At 38.2% G+C, this 12,291-nt stretch overlaps 1 protein-coding gene across 1 annotated transcript; it reads right to left on the minus strand.

The window, feature by feature from the left end:
• Positions 1-795: 795 nt before the first annotated feature.
• On the minus strand, positions 796-11,220 carry LOC137265596 (arylsulfatase B-like). The gene is made up of 8 exons (XM_067801025.1): positions 10,896-11,220; positions 9,691-9,877; positions 8,716-8,903; positions 7,343-7,454; positions 6,127-6,222; positions 5,287-5,530; positions 4,687-4,838; positions 796-3,638 (listed from the first exon to the last, which is right to left on the minus strand). Exons 1-8 carry the CDS (start codon positions 11,139-11,141, stop codon positions 3,373-3,375), a joined length of 1,491 nt encoding a protein of 496 aa, XP_067657126.1. The 5' UTR covers positions 11,142-11,220; the 3' UTR covers positions 796-3,372.
• Positions 11,221-12,291: the final 1,071 nt, after the last annotated feature.

Raw genomic sequence — 12,291 nt, forward strand, 5'->3', positions numbered from 1 at the left:
CAGACTGTGAGTAATTTCAAAAGCCTTGAGAATATCAGAAATGAGAAAATTAATCGAGGAAGTCCTCGTGTATACAAGAATTACAAAGACTTATAAATTCCCTATTAATGGAAGAAACACAAAATGAAAGACGTTTAAAATGGCGCAGGGCTCGCGAAAATCAAGACAAGGATAATGTTGTCTTTAAGACATAGGTCCCTTGTCCCGAAATTTTGTTATATGACCTCGGAAACTCGGGTGAAAATGAAATGTGCAACACCTACCCCTGCCTCAATAACTTTTGGGAATACTATAGATCTACAGTACATATTCTTTAAGGAGTGAATTCGGGTATCAACTTTTAATAATAAGGAACATAAAGTATATATACTTTCTTCTTCATCACTTCTAAATGCCATTCAGAGGTTCATCCATCCTCAAAGAATTACAGGGCGACAGGTAGCCGAGTAGTAAAAGCATTCATTGAAAACCTGGTTCAGTTCACTATTTCTGATATTGCTGGAATATAGCTAAAAGCAGTGTAAAACCTGAATTACAACGTGCATAGATCCAGGTTAGAACTGGTTCTTAGCAACCTTACGTTTCATAAGAGTAAGCTAATGGGGATGAATGGTAAGTCTTGTTGGCTTGGTCCAGACTTGAATATTTAAAGACCTTCACAATATAGCTTAAAAATTGTTAAGTGTGGTATGAAATAAACATTTTAAAATGACAACTGATGAATGTAGAACAGTAAAATCTATTATACAGTCAGCAAATGACACACTTGAACTGCAAATTGAAATGAACACTAAATTGGTTTGGTCATATTTATTATCAATAAATTGAACATGTCTTATTTAGTCATTGTACATGGTTCAGTAAAATGCTCAAGATTAGATACTACTGGCACTGTTAAAAAACAACTTTATGTCAGCACTAAGTAAGGCACATCACAGCATTGTTTAAACCTGCACTCAGGCTTGTTAAAAATGATTTCTAAGCAAGTCGACATACACATTAACATTTCTGCTGACAAGCTGTCATGCACAATTTCCAGTATATCAAAAATAAATAAAGGTCATGCCAGATATAAAAGTAATGGTATTTGGTTTACAACCCCAAATAAAGCATATTTTAATCCATAAACAATGTACACAATGCCACGCACACATGCATTAATACTTAGTGTGCGACAGTGTAAAACCATTGTGTTACATAGCATCTAATTTTGTGACAAATTTTGAATTAAGTAAAAGATGACCAGAGTGTCAAGTAAAAGATGACCAGAGTATCAAGTAAAAGATATCTAGAGTATCAAGTAAAACATGACTAGAATATCAAGTAAAACTTGACTAGAACATCATTCACATCAATACTTGTAGTAACTACTCTAAACATATACTCACAGTTGCTGAATAACCTGTTCATACTATCACCTGAATGAAGTGTGATTAATTATTTTAGCAGCTAGCCTGTCTGAGACTGGTTCTTTGAAAAAACAAGTAACAAGCAACTGTTTTTTTTCCTATGATAATATATTTCTGATACGATATAAAAGAATCATTACTGCTTGACTGACCTCATAAATCCTTCACTTATCAATGGTAAATATTGACAAAAATCTTGACATCACAGGCCTGAGGTGTTACTGTCCATCTTGTCTTGTGAGCCTTTGTAGTCAAATGTCAAACATGCAGTGATAAACTGTAGATAACTGAGGTAGTTACTGTTATTTGAAAATCTCTGAGAGCTGAGTTTCTGTAACGTACGGAGACAAACCACATAAATTTGGACAACACAAAAATTGTATGAACACATATGACATTTAGAAAGAGGTCACATATAACATGTTATATTTGGGATTACATTTTCTTAGTAAGGTACAGATTCTAGTACTTTTGTTTGGTTGAGTCCTATCCAGGATTTGAACTCACAACCTAAGAGTCAGGCATCTTATTGCCAGCACACAAAGTCAGCTGCTAAACCTGTGCAGCCACGGTGGTTTCTAAGATGGAAATCTGACAACTGGTAGTAGAGACTACCGACTTCATGTACCCCTCTGATAAGTGTAAATTGGCACTGGAAGCCGTGGTGGCTGAGCGGTTTACTGACTTTGTATGCTGGTGATTAGGTGCCTGACTTGGAGCGTGTGATTTTCAAATTCCTGATGGGAAGTACTAGAATTTGTACTTTCCTGAGAAAGTGTAATCCCAAATATAGCATGTTACAAAAAATTGCATCTTACCCATGTCATGAACAAAGCATTAACAATGAGGAAACATTGTGTGGTGACATTTTTTACCTCAAACTTTTACCTGTAAATGCATTCAGCCTAAATGCATAAAATATTATTTCCTAATTACTCAATTATTTGTGGCTTTAATCTGTTAGCTTACATTTACATGCATGCTGCCAAATAGGTACATTTTGGACATGGATGCTTGTGACATAACACTGCCTCTGGAACTAATAAGTAGTATTTGGATGAATCACATAAGTGAATTAAGCAAACACTTCAGTATGATTTCTTCAAGAATACTGAATACAAACATGTATTATCACCATTATGTCACTCTAAGACCATACATGAAAATACTGGCAAGCTATTGACAAGTTTCCTCTAATGATATAAAAATACAAATCACCAATATATGTCTCCCCTCATTTAAAAATATAAAATATAAAATATAAAAGCATTAAAAATTGAAACAGCATGTGTATAGAAGTATACCTAACTGATGACACCCTTGCATATTTTTGGATAACAAGCAAATTATAAACAGTATCTCAGAAAGTACCCTCATATCAAACAACTGAGGAGGAGTTAAAAATAATGTTCATTCAGCATAACTGATGTGAAAGGGAGACAATTAACAAAAAAATATTTAACAACTGAGACAGTTATTATTTGAAGAATCTTCAAGTTACACATCAAATAAGTTACATTCTAAACGATTGAGCTGCAAATCAAGGATAACCTTATCTTTATTCCAAAGGACTGAGTGATCAACAGAACAAGATCCTCCAAGTTATAGCCAAAGGAAGACCTAAAAATAATTTTCAAGAGGATTGAGCAAAAATCCCAAGAAAAACAAGTTTGCATTTTAGGCATGAAGCGACTAATATTAACTCATCTTCAAGAAAGCCTTAAGTTTCATCTATATGACTGATTCAATCTTACAAAGTGGTCTCCAAAAATATCTATTTCATTAATAAAATAATATTATTGACAAGACAGATCAAGTGATATTTCAAAGGAGGTATAAGTACATAAAGGGACCTTGTTAATTAAGGTTATTGCAAACTTAATCAAATTCAGTTTATTCTGGAATGTTATCCCAAGTCAGAGACAACCTGCTTTACTGAGGTTGAGTGACCAGTTAGTTCTGGTTACTCCCACGGTCCCCATACCCCTCCATGTAGTTTGGGGTCACATTTGGGGTCAGGATCAGGGTACCTGGGGGGTACGGCTGTTTTCTGGTAGTCCTCTAGTCGGTCCAGCAGCCTCTTAACAATGCCTGGTTGTGATGCTGACAAGTCATTGTGTTCATTTGGGTCCTTTGCGATGTCAAACAGCCATAGGTTCTTTGCCTTGTCATCCTTGTCCACCACTGTATTCTTACTGAGATGTGGTGGGGGAATCCAGCTGCTGTTTCCTGTGGACGAAATCAGACAGTGTGAGTGATGACATGGAGGTTGTAATAGCCTTTAGATGTTTGTTTGAAAGGTCCTGTATTCAGAACCATATGGTCAGTATGGTGGCCATTACACACAAAACCAGGGGAGAGCACTCTACTGGTATGTTTTACATTTATGTTATTTGCTGGCAGCTGTATCACCTCATAGTGATCTATTTGTATCTTCATCGCAGACATCATATGTAATATGTAAACAATCTTGAACATTCCCCAAAATTTCATCCAGACAAACGGTCTTGCAACTCTCCAAAATAAACAGACTGGATAAAATACTGGCAGTCCAGAATTTTCTGGATGAACAAAACCAACAGGAAGGTAAATGTGATGGAGAAAGGCTTGGGTGTCACCATATTGTAATTTAACCAGAGCTCCATACACTCATTCGTAGGCATTGCATATCTACAGAGTACTCAGTAATACACTGTTGTGACTACAAGTCTAAAACAGGCTCTGATTGAGCAATTTTGATCACTTGGTCAATGAGGAACTAAAAAAGTAACAACAAGCATTGTCACCATGGTGACATAATCCCCTGCCGCATATTATCACATCAAACTTAAAAAGAAATGAAGTGAAGGTCATAGTTTCAGATGAAGTAAAATGTCAACAAAAACATTATTTTCAAACTCTAATGATACCTTGCACTGTAGTTGTTCAAACACAAAAATATTTTGAAGAGTCACTTTGACCTTCACAATGTATGAAACTCCTAAAAAACAGTCACCATGACCTTTATTCCAGTGGAAATCTACAGAAATTCAGTAGACAGTTTTAACACTATGTCTTAGTTGTTCCTTGTGGTATACCTTACCTATTGTCGAATTATCTCCCTTGATCCTTATGTCACCCTGGGATTCTAAGTTGCCATCAGGACTATGTCCCAAAACATGTGGTGAATACATTTCTATTTGCCAAAATGTGAATAGAGGTGGTGTAGAGAAAGCAAAAATTGGAACTGGGCAGAGCCCATTAAAAAAGATTTATTCAGCAGTGTGTGTCCACAAACCTGGATCTCCTGTGATGAGCTTCCAGTCCCCGACTCGTATGGCAGCTCTGATCCGTGTGTCAAAGGTGTTGTTATAAAGCTTAGCTCCCTTGGGTTGTGTCAAGATGTCAATGTTGTGTAGGATCTCCTGTCTTGGACTGGCCCCTCCTTCACTAAAACAATGGAAAATTAATATAAATAAACAAGCAAACATTGATGCCATTGGGACATCCTTCCATCCATCCTGTTACTGTATCTGCTACAACCTCTCTGAAGATGAAATTGAAACATATTGGGGAAAATGGCATTCTGTTCTTGTTTATCTGTGTGTGTGTGTGTGAGAGAGAGAGAGAGAGAGAGAGACAGAGTAATTATATCAGAAAGTACTAGGTATATATGCACAACTGTACGCTCATTATTCTCATCAATTTCAAATATATATATATATATATCATATGAAATGTCACACCACTGAAATATGTATACTGAAAAATGACTGAATTTGACCTAACATTTGGCAACCTTATGAGAGTGTTAGGGCTGCATGATAACATTTGCATTAATTTTGAATTTGATAGTGTGGATTTACTTGACAATCTACACAAACACGTACAGACATACCTGATGGTCTTCCATTGGTCAAATCCATCCAGAGGCTTTGTTCCACTGGTGTTCCCTCCAGCCACACCCACCAATGTTGGGAACCAATCAGAGACATGGATCAGCTGATTATTGACAGTTCCTTTGTTCTTCAGCATATCCCCATACACAAAGCCCACTCCATGAAATCCCCCTTCCCATAATGACCCCTTCCATCCCCTCAGTGGCCAGTTGTTTCCCCCTGCAGCTACCTGACCGCCATTGTCTGAAAACAAGTATTTTGTCAGGTAGTTCATGAGTATTTGCAACACTCGGATAATGCTACCACATCCTCAGCTAAATACTTGGGTTCCGATCAGTGAAGATCCTTGATCTTCAGTAGCCATTGCTTGTCGTAAGAGGCGACTAACAGGATCGGGTGGTCAGGCTTGCTGACTCAGTTGACACATCATCTTATCCCAAAGGCTAAGATTTATGTTCATGCTGTTGGTCATTGGATTGTCTGGTCCAGGACTTGATTATTTGCCAAGATATCGCTGGATTCAGTCTGGAATATTGCTGACAAAACTACACCCACTCACTACAGTTTTCAAGCTAAAATAGACCAGTTAAGATCAGGGTTAGAATTGTTCTTCAGCAACCCTTCAGCTTGTCATAAAAGGTGATTGGATGTTCAAACTTGTATGGCAACTGCATAGATTGGTTATCTTAAAGTCAAACACTGGACTGTGGTCCAGACTTGATTATTTACAGATTGATACAATACTGTTGGTATATTGCTGCATGCAGTGTTAAAAAATATACAAACATGTTTTGTCAACTTTGGTCTGACAATCATTACTCAGTTAAAATATTACTTACCAGTGGAAAAGACAATGAGGGTATTCTCCAGTTGGCCAGTAGCATTGAGGACTGCAGTGATGTTTCCAATCCCCTCATCCATACATGCGGTCATCCCTTGACGTTGAAGGGATTAATGTAAATCAAGTAATATTGTTGCATGTATCATATGAAAGGAAATGCTGCAACAGTTACAATAGCCTGGCCAACCTGGGGCATGCCAGTTGCAGTTCACCTTCACCATTTGTAAGGCATGGCATGACAATCGTTTATTTCTCAAGTATAATTTCTGACAAATCTCCATCCATAATATCTCCAGGGTATACGTTCCGATAAATCTCAACTAAAGCTGGCTTTTTATCCAATCAGATGTCTACACTGGGAACTCAAGCGTATGAAACACAACTCACTTTTGCTTCTTACACTATCTAAACTTGGTAACACAGATGGTGCAGAGGTACTCTGAAAGAGATAGAATGAGTTCTTGCATATGTTCTAAAAGTTTCAAACCTGTCAATTTGTCTACATGATTTCCCCCAAAATCTGAGTTGCACTGGGAACAAACCTTCGTGACTGCAACCCGCTATCTTTATTGACACTGGCAAGCTCGACTGTAATGGTTGATTCGCTACTGTACGAATGTGAAGCCAGCAAAAGGAGTTAATAAATTTATCGTGTCGAGATGTAGATCCAAGGTATGGTAGAGATTTACTTGAACGTGTACCCTTAAGAAATTGAAGATGCAACAAATTCTGCGCATATGTTGGTTGTTATATCCTTGAAATTGAGGACATGTGAACCAACAAATAAGAAGGTGCTGCATACAATTGAAACTGGCTCATTGCATCGGATTAGATCTGGCCATAATGGTATTTCAACTGCCTTGTGCTAACCAGTCTCATAATAATTCTCCCAATGCGAGGTTTCTATTTTCGCTCAATATAATTGGACTCACTAAATTAATATTATTATGCAATTCATAAACACTACAGGTGACAGGGTATCCTTACTAAAGATTTGTCTTGTCACACTGAAGGCCAGATTCATTTGTTTCTACGATGGGTACAAGAAGCAGGGATACTCTATAACTCTCTATATAGGCTCCCTGCAAGAAGTGAAGTCATCTCTGGTTTACCCTCCCATGATACAACTGACATACTGGTAAAAGCAGAAAAAAACCCAACTCATTCATACCGGCCATACACCAATGACATCATTAACGGAGATTATACATTACCAGCAAAAGTGCGCCTGTTCTTGTCTTTGATGTGGCTGTACGGAGTCAGATATTTGTCTGGAACCTGCAGCGGTGCATGTGTGGACTGATAAGCCAGGTACAAGAAAAATGGCTGCAAACAAAAACCAAAACACGCATGATGAGCCAACAAGAAAAATACCACTGTCAAAGTAGTGAGGAGGTTCAGGTATAATGTTGTATAATCTTTAGTTCTATCATATAGGAACATGACCATGTTCACACACTTATACAAGTCCATAATACACACAAGATCATACTTAAAAGTAATTTTTATGAACACATTTTAACGTTGCAATGTTAATTATGATTTAAAACATGATCAACAACAATGCTATTCATAAGTGGATCCATGTGTGTGTGTGCACCCCATTTGGTCCTGAAATTTTGTTAAATGACCATGGCAACTCGCATGTAAAATGAAAAGTGCACACCCTTGTCTCAACACGATGTATTGGACCCTGACTATTTATTTCTTAAAATATGGACTACAAAATTATTATGTACAATCTAAAACATGGGCAATGAGCATAAATTCAAATCTAATTAGTTATGCATATGCAAATTTACAGTTTACAATACAGTCAAATTTCTTTCAAGCAATCTGTTGGCTTTTCATCAAGTAATCTTAGACTGCATGTATTACAGTATACCTGTTTATTGCAAAAGGCTTTGGAAATTTAAATTCTTGCTATACATTTTCTGAAAACTAGTATACTAGGTATAGAATTAGGTTAAACTTTTAGACTGTCTCTGTATTCTAATTTTAAATCTACAGAGACTTTCATTCTCAACCAGTGTTTCAGAGTGATGAAAAACAGTATCACAACACCCGCAACTTTTAACCCCCATACAGCCATTACTTTCATAAAATAGCTCCAAACTAATGAGGCACCTGAATGTCAGTGTTCAGGTCAACATTATGGGGTTTTCCAAAAGCAAGCTATATGCTACTATTTCGATTTAGGCTTCCATTTAATTCCAAAGTCTCTCAAATGTGTCCAACTTCCTGGTTGTGCACTATACTGAAATACTGAACGACGTCAATATTTTAATGATATTCTGCAAAAGCATCACAGAGTTGGTCTGATATTTTGATTATGATCAGTGTTTCATGGAGTATTTCATGTTTTATTTGTTTTCAAGTTAGATCACTATTCAAAGGTCCGCTTTTGAGCCAAACAGAAAGTATGGGCCTTCCATCACAAGTAATGTACTATGGAGGCTCCAGTCAAAGTTAAAGACCTTAAAGTCAGCACATGCAGAGAAACTGGCTGACAAAGTCACCACACACACTGCCATTAATTTCAAGATTTACATTGACATGAAACACTCTCGATGGAACTTGCACCTACTTTAGACTCATCATGATCCTTGATCACATTGATGGCCCTCTCCGTAAACAGATATGTTGAATAGTGGCCTGTCTCATTGAAAACTGGGTTTGTATTGTTATGTAGATCAAGTCCACAATACATATAATTGGCATCATGGCTGTCACAACGTTTGTGTGTGTAGTAGTCCTCGCTGCCTGTCAGGTAGCCTGCAAGTTGTCATGAGTATATAGTGGTAAGTAAAAGTAAACGGTGATGTTTAGTAAATGAATCTATAAACTAAATACATGTCATAATATGGTTTAACAAAATATATGAGTGAGTGAGTGAGTCAGTCAGTGATTCAGTGAGTAAAGTTAGACACTGCTTTAGGCAATATTCCAATGACCCATTGCCCCATGTACTTATGATAACGTCTCATTACAAAGTTAAAACAATGACTGGCATCATTACCTGGTGTACATATCTAGTGAGCAGGTCAAAAGAGCTGCATGAACAAAATAATACTGTTCAATAACTGTGTATTATGATGTTCATTTTCATATTTTCTTGAGTCATCATGATATACTCTGGAGTAGTTCTTTCATTTGAGCCTTCTTTCACTCATGCCAGTCTGATAAATGTTTGTGGTTTCTATGAAAATATGAATTTTGAGGCATTATTTTCTTGCATTTTATGCAATAAGAACCTTTCCAAAATCACTAGAGCTAGGTAATCGTGTAGTATTTTATTTATTTCTAAGAAATATCATCCATCACTGGCCACTCCCACAATTAAGACCCGAAAAATCTGGGTTAGAATTGGTTTCCAGCAACTTAGGCTTTCATAACAGCAACTACTCGAATTAGCTATCATATTCATATCGTGTATCAAGTGCTCATCATGTCAATCACCTGATTGTCAAGTCCACGCTCTGTTATTTTCATGATATAGCTGGAATATTGCCGAGTGCCAGAAACAAATAAACAGACAAAACAAACAGTCATCTTTCCTTACCGTAGTATGAATCAAATCCCCGATTGGTAGGGAGGTAGTCATCCTTGTAGAACCCCAGGTGCCACTTGCCAACAGCGTGGGTGGAGTAGCCAGCCTGTTTGATCTTGTCGGCTACTGTGGGGCTATCCAGAGGGAGGCCATTGGGCTGAGAGGCCCAGATGATGCCATGTTGTAATCCAGTGTGAATCTGAAAACAGACAAAAGCCATGAACACACACGCCATTTAGAAAGTGGTAAAATGAAACACATTACATTTGGAATTACACTTTCTCAGTGAGGTACAGATTCAAGTACTTTTGTAGGGATGAGTCTCGTACAGGATTCAAACCCACACCCGCAGAGTCAGGCAATTAAAGACCAGCAAAGTCAGTCACCTAATCACTCAATCAGCTGCCACAGATACCACCTGGAAGAGGGACAACTGGTAGTCTAGACGACGGATTTTGTGTGCCCATGATAAGTGTAAACTGGCAAGGCTTCCAGCATGAAGGCTGGGCAGAGGTGAAAATAATGTGGTTCAGTGCCTCCGAGCCACATTAATCAGATCTGTTCTAACCCATAGGGTAGAAGAACATACACATAAGATACCCCGAGAGTTATGCAACAGATGATAAATAGATATGCAACATTCTGTAGCTAAATTTAGCTTATGTTATCATGTTATCACCATGCGTATTGCAGAGTACAGTTTCTCTAATTTATATTAAGACATTGTATATCAGGCATATTTGTCGCTTAATCAGGTGAATGACCACAAGTATGTAAATGCCCCTTTTATCTGTGTTCAGTTAAACAGGGTGAAGGTAGGAGCTGCCTTTTGGGGAAGGAACCCCCAATTTGGTATGTTGTGGGACGAGAAAAATACACACTTGAGTTGGGGTAGCTTAAAAGATTTTGCATTAAAAAAAATATGACAAGTGTTGGGGCACTGGGGTTTGTATCACTTAGAAACCGTGTTAGAAAGACATCTAGGTATATAGATGCTAGCCTAGTACTGTAGGGTACAAGGGGCTATACACCTACATGTCTTTCTAACACTGTTTCTAAGCGATACAAACCCCTGTGCGTTTGGGTGGGTGGGGGGGTGTACTTATTTTCTGTTTATCTGTACATCAAAAACGTCTGAAGTATCTGTGTTAGTCAAGTCCATTGAATGACATTTAGGTTGTTGAATACATAGCTTACATCTGGTAAGACTGACTCACCTGGTACCTCCCTGACATGAACTGTGACCGTGTCGGGGTGCAGATAGGCTGGACATAGTAGTTTTCTAGCTTCACACCAGCCGCGGCTAGCTTGTCAAGGTTTGGTGTTTTAATTTCCGACTTGTGGTACCCGATATCATGGAATCCATAATCGTCAGCGAGGATAAAAATAATGTTAGGGCGACTTGACTTCGCTGACAAAACAGTGCAGCATGCACATAATAGCAATACCTGTTCAAAGTGCATGGTGGTCGCGAAACTGCTCAAGATCCAGGTGTATCAGCCACCGTCCGAGCAGTTCCCTTGTGATCATGTGACAGTGTTTGATCATGTGACTTGTGCGAACTCCCCAACAGTGCGGTAAATATTAACTGTGTGAAGAGTATGGCAACCGCGGGAAAATATGAGATAATCATACAGTATTTTCAGTATTGTGCGTTGCTTCAACTTGGGTGGGTTATGTCCTCGGCATTGGTTGGTGCTGCATTCTACCCGCAAATTAACCACTTTTCCCGGGCTTGCAACAGCTCGAAGTATTTCTTTCTCTTCCGAAATGGCGGTGCAATTACCGTTTACTCGCCTGGCCCTAAAGGAGGCATAGATCGAACTTTTCCCATATAAGAAGAGTCTCGATTATGAGCTGACGATTTTATGATTGTTGGTGACTACTCTGAACCTGTGGAACAAGCATGTACAAATGATTTCAGTTTAATGTCCTCTCGACAGTTTTGAAGAAATGTCTGTGATCGATTTTCAGCTTGACATGTACACGTATAAAGCAAAATCATAAATTTACTCATTCATTTGAAATGAATACAGTTTAAGTTTAAATTAACGGTGGGACTCAGAACAACCCACTGCATAACATATACACATGGGCATTAATTAAGCACCACCCATGTTCATGCTATAAGACTGTCTTTAACACAACACACTGGTCATTCATGATATGGGAACCAAACACATGGTTATGGTTTCGTTAACTGAACCATCTAAAGTGTCAATTCATCAACTGCCAACACTGATGCTACTTTCGGCTGTAATTTATTGACGGTCGAATGGGGGCACCAAAAAGGTTATCAATAACCATGTCTAAAACTATGGTCACACAACAATGTCTGCAGTCCAACGTACACAAAGTTCTCACAAAAAAAAAAAACGTTCACTGTTCAATCCTAAGTCAACAGTAATGGTGACATCAGTATTTGGTGTATCCTCCCCTCGCACGGATAACTGCTGCAACCCTCCTCATGCTGGAAATCAAACGCCGAATGCGCATCACTGGAATCCTCTGACATTCGTCATGAAGAGGGCTAATTCCTGTAGATTTGAACAGGTGGATCCCTTACTTGAACTTGACGCCCCAGATGGGCCCATAAATGCTCAACTGGGTTGA

The sequence above is a fragment of the Haliotis asinina genome, chromosome 15 (genome assembly GCF_037392515.1).
Source record: "Haliotis asinina isolate JCU_RB_2024 chromosome 15, JCU_Hal_asi_v2, whole genome shotgun sequence".
NCBI classification, from domain to species: Eukaryota; Metazoa; Mollusca; class Gastropoda; order Lepetellida; family Haliotidae; genus Haliotis; species Haliotis asinina.

Coding starts and splice junctions, on each gene's coding strand:
- LOC137265596 (XM_067801025.1), bottom strand. CDS start 11,141: ATGCACTTTGAACAGGTATTGCTATTATGTGCATGCTGCACTGTTTTG. Junction 5,531..6,126: donor CCTCATTGTCTTTTCCACTG/GTAAGTAATATT, acceptor ACTTGTTTTCAG/ACAATGGCGGTCAGGTAGCT. Junction 3,639..4,686: donor GCTCATCACAGGAGATCCAG/GTTTGTGGACAC, acceptor TTTCGTCCACAG/GAAACAGCAGCTGGATTCCC.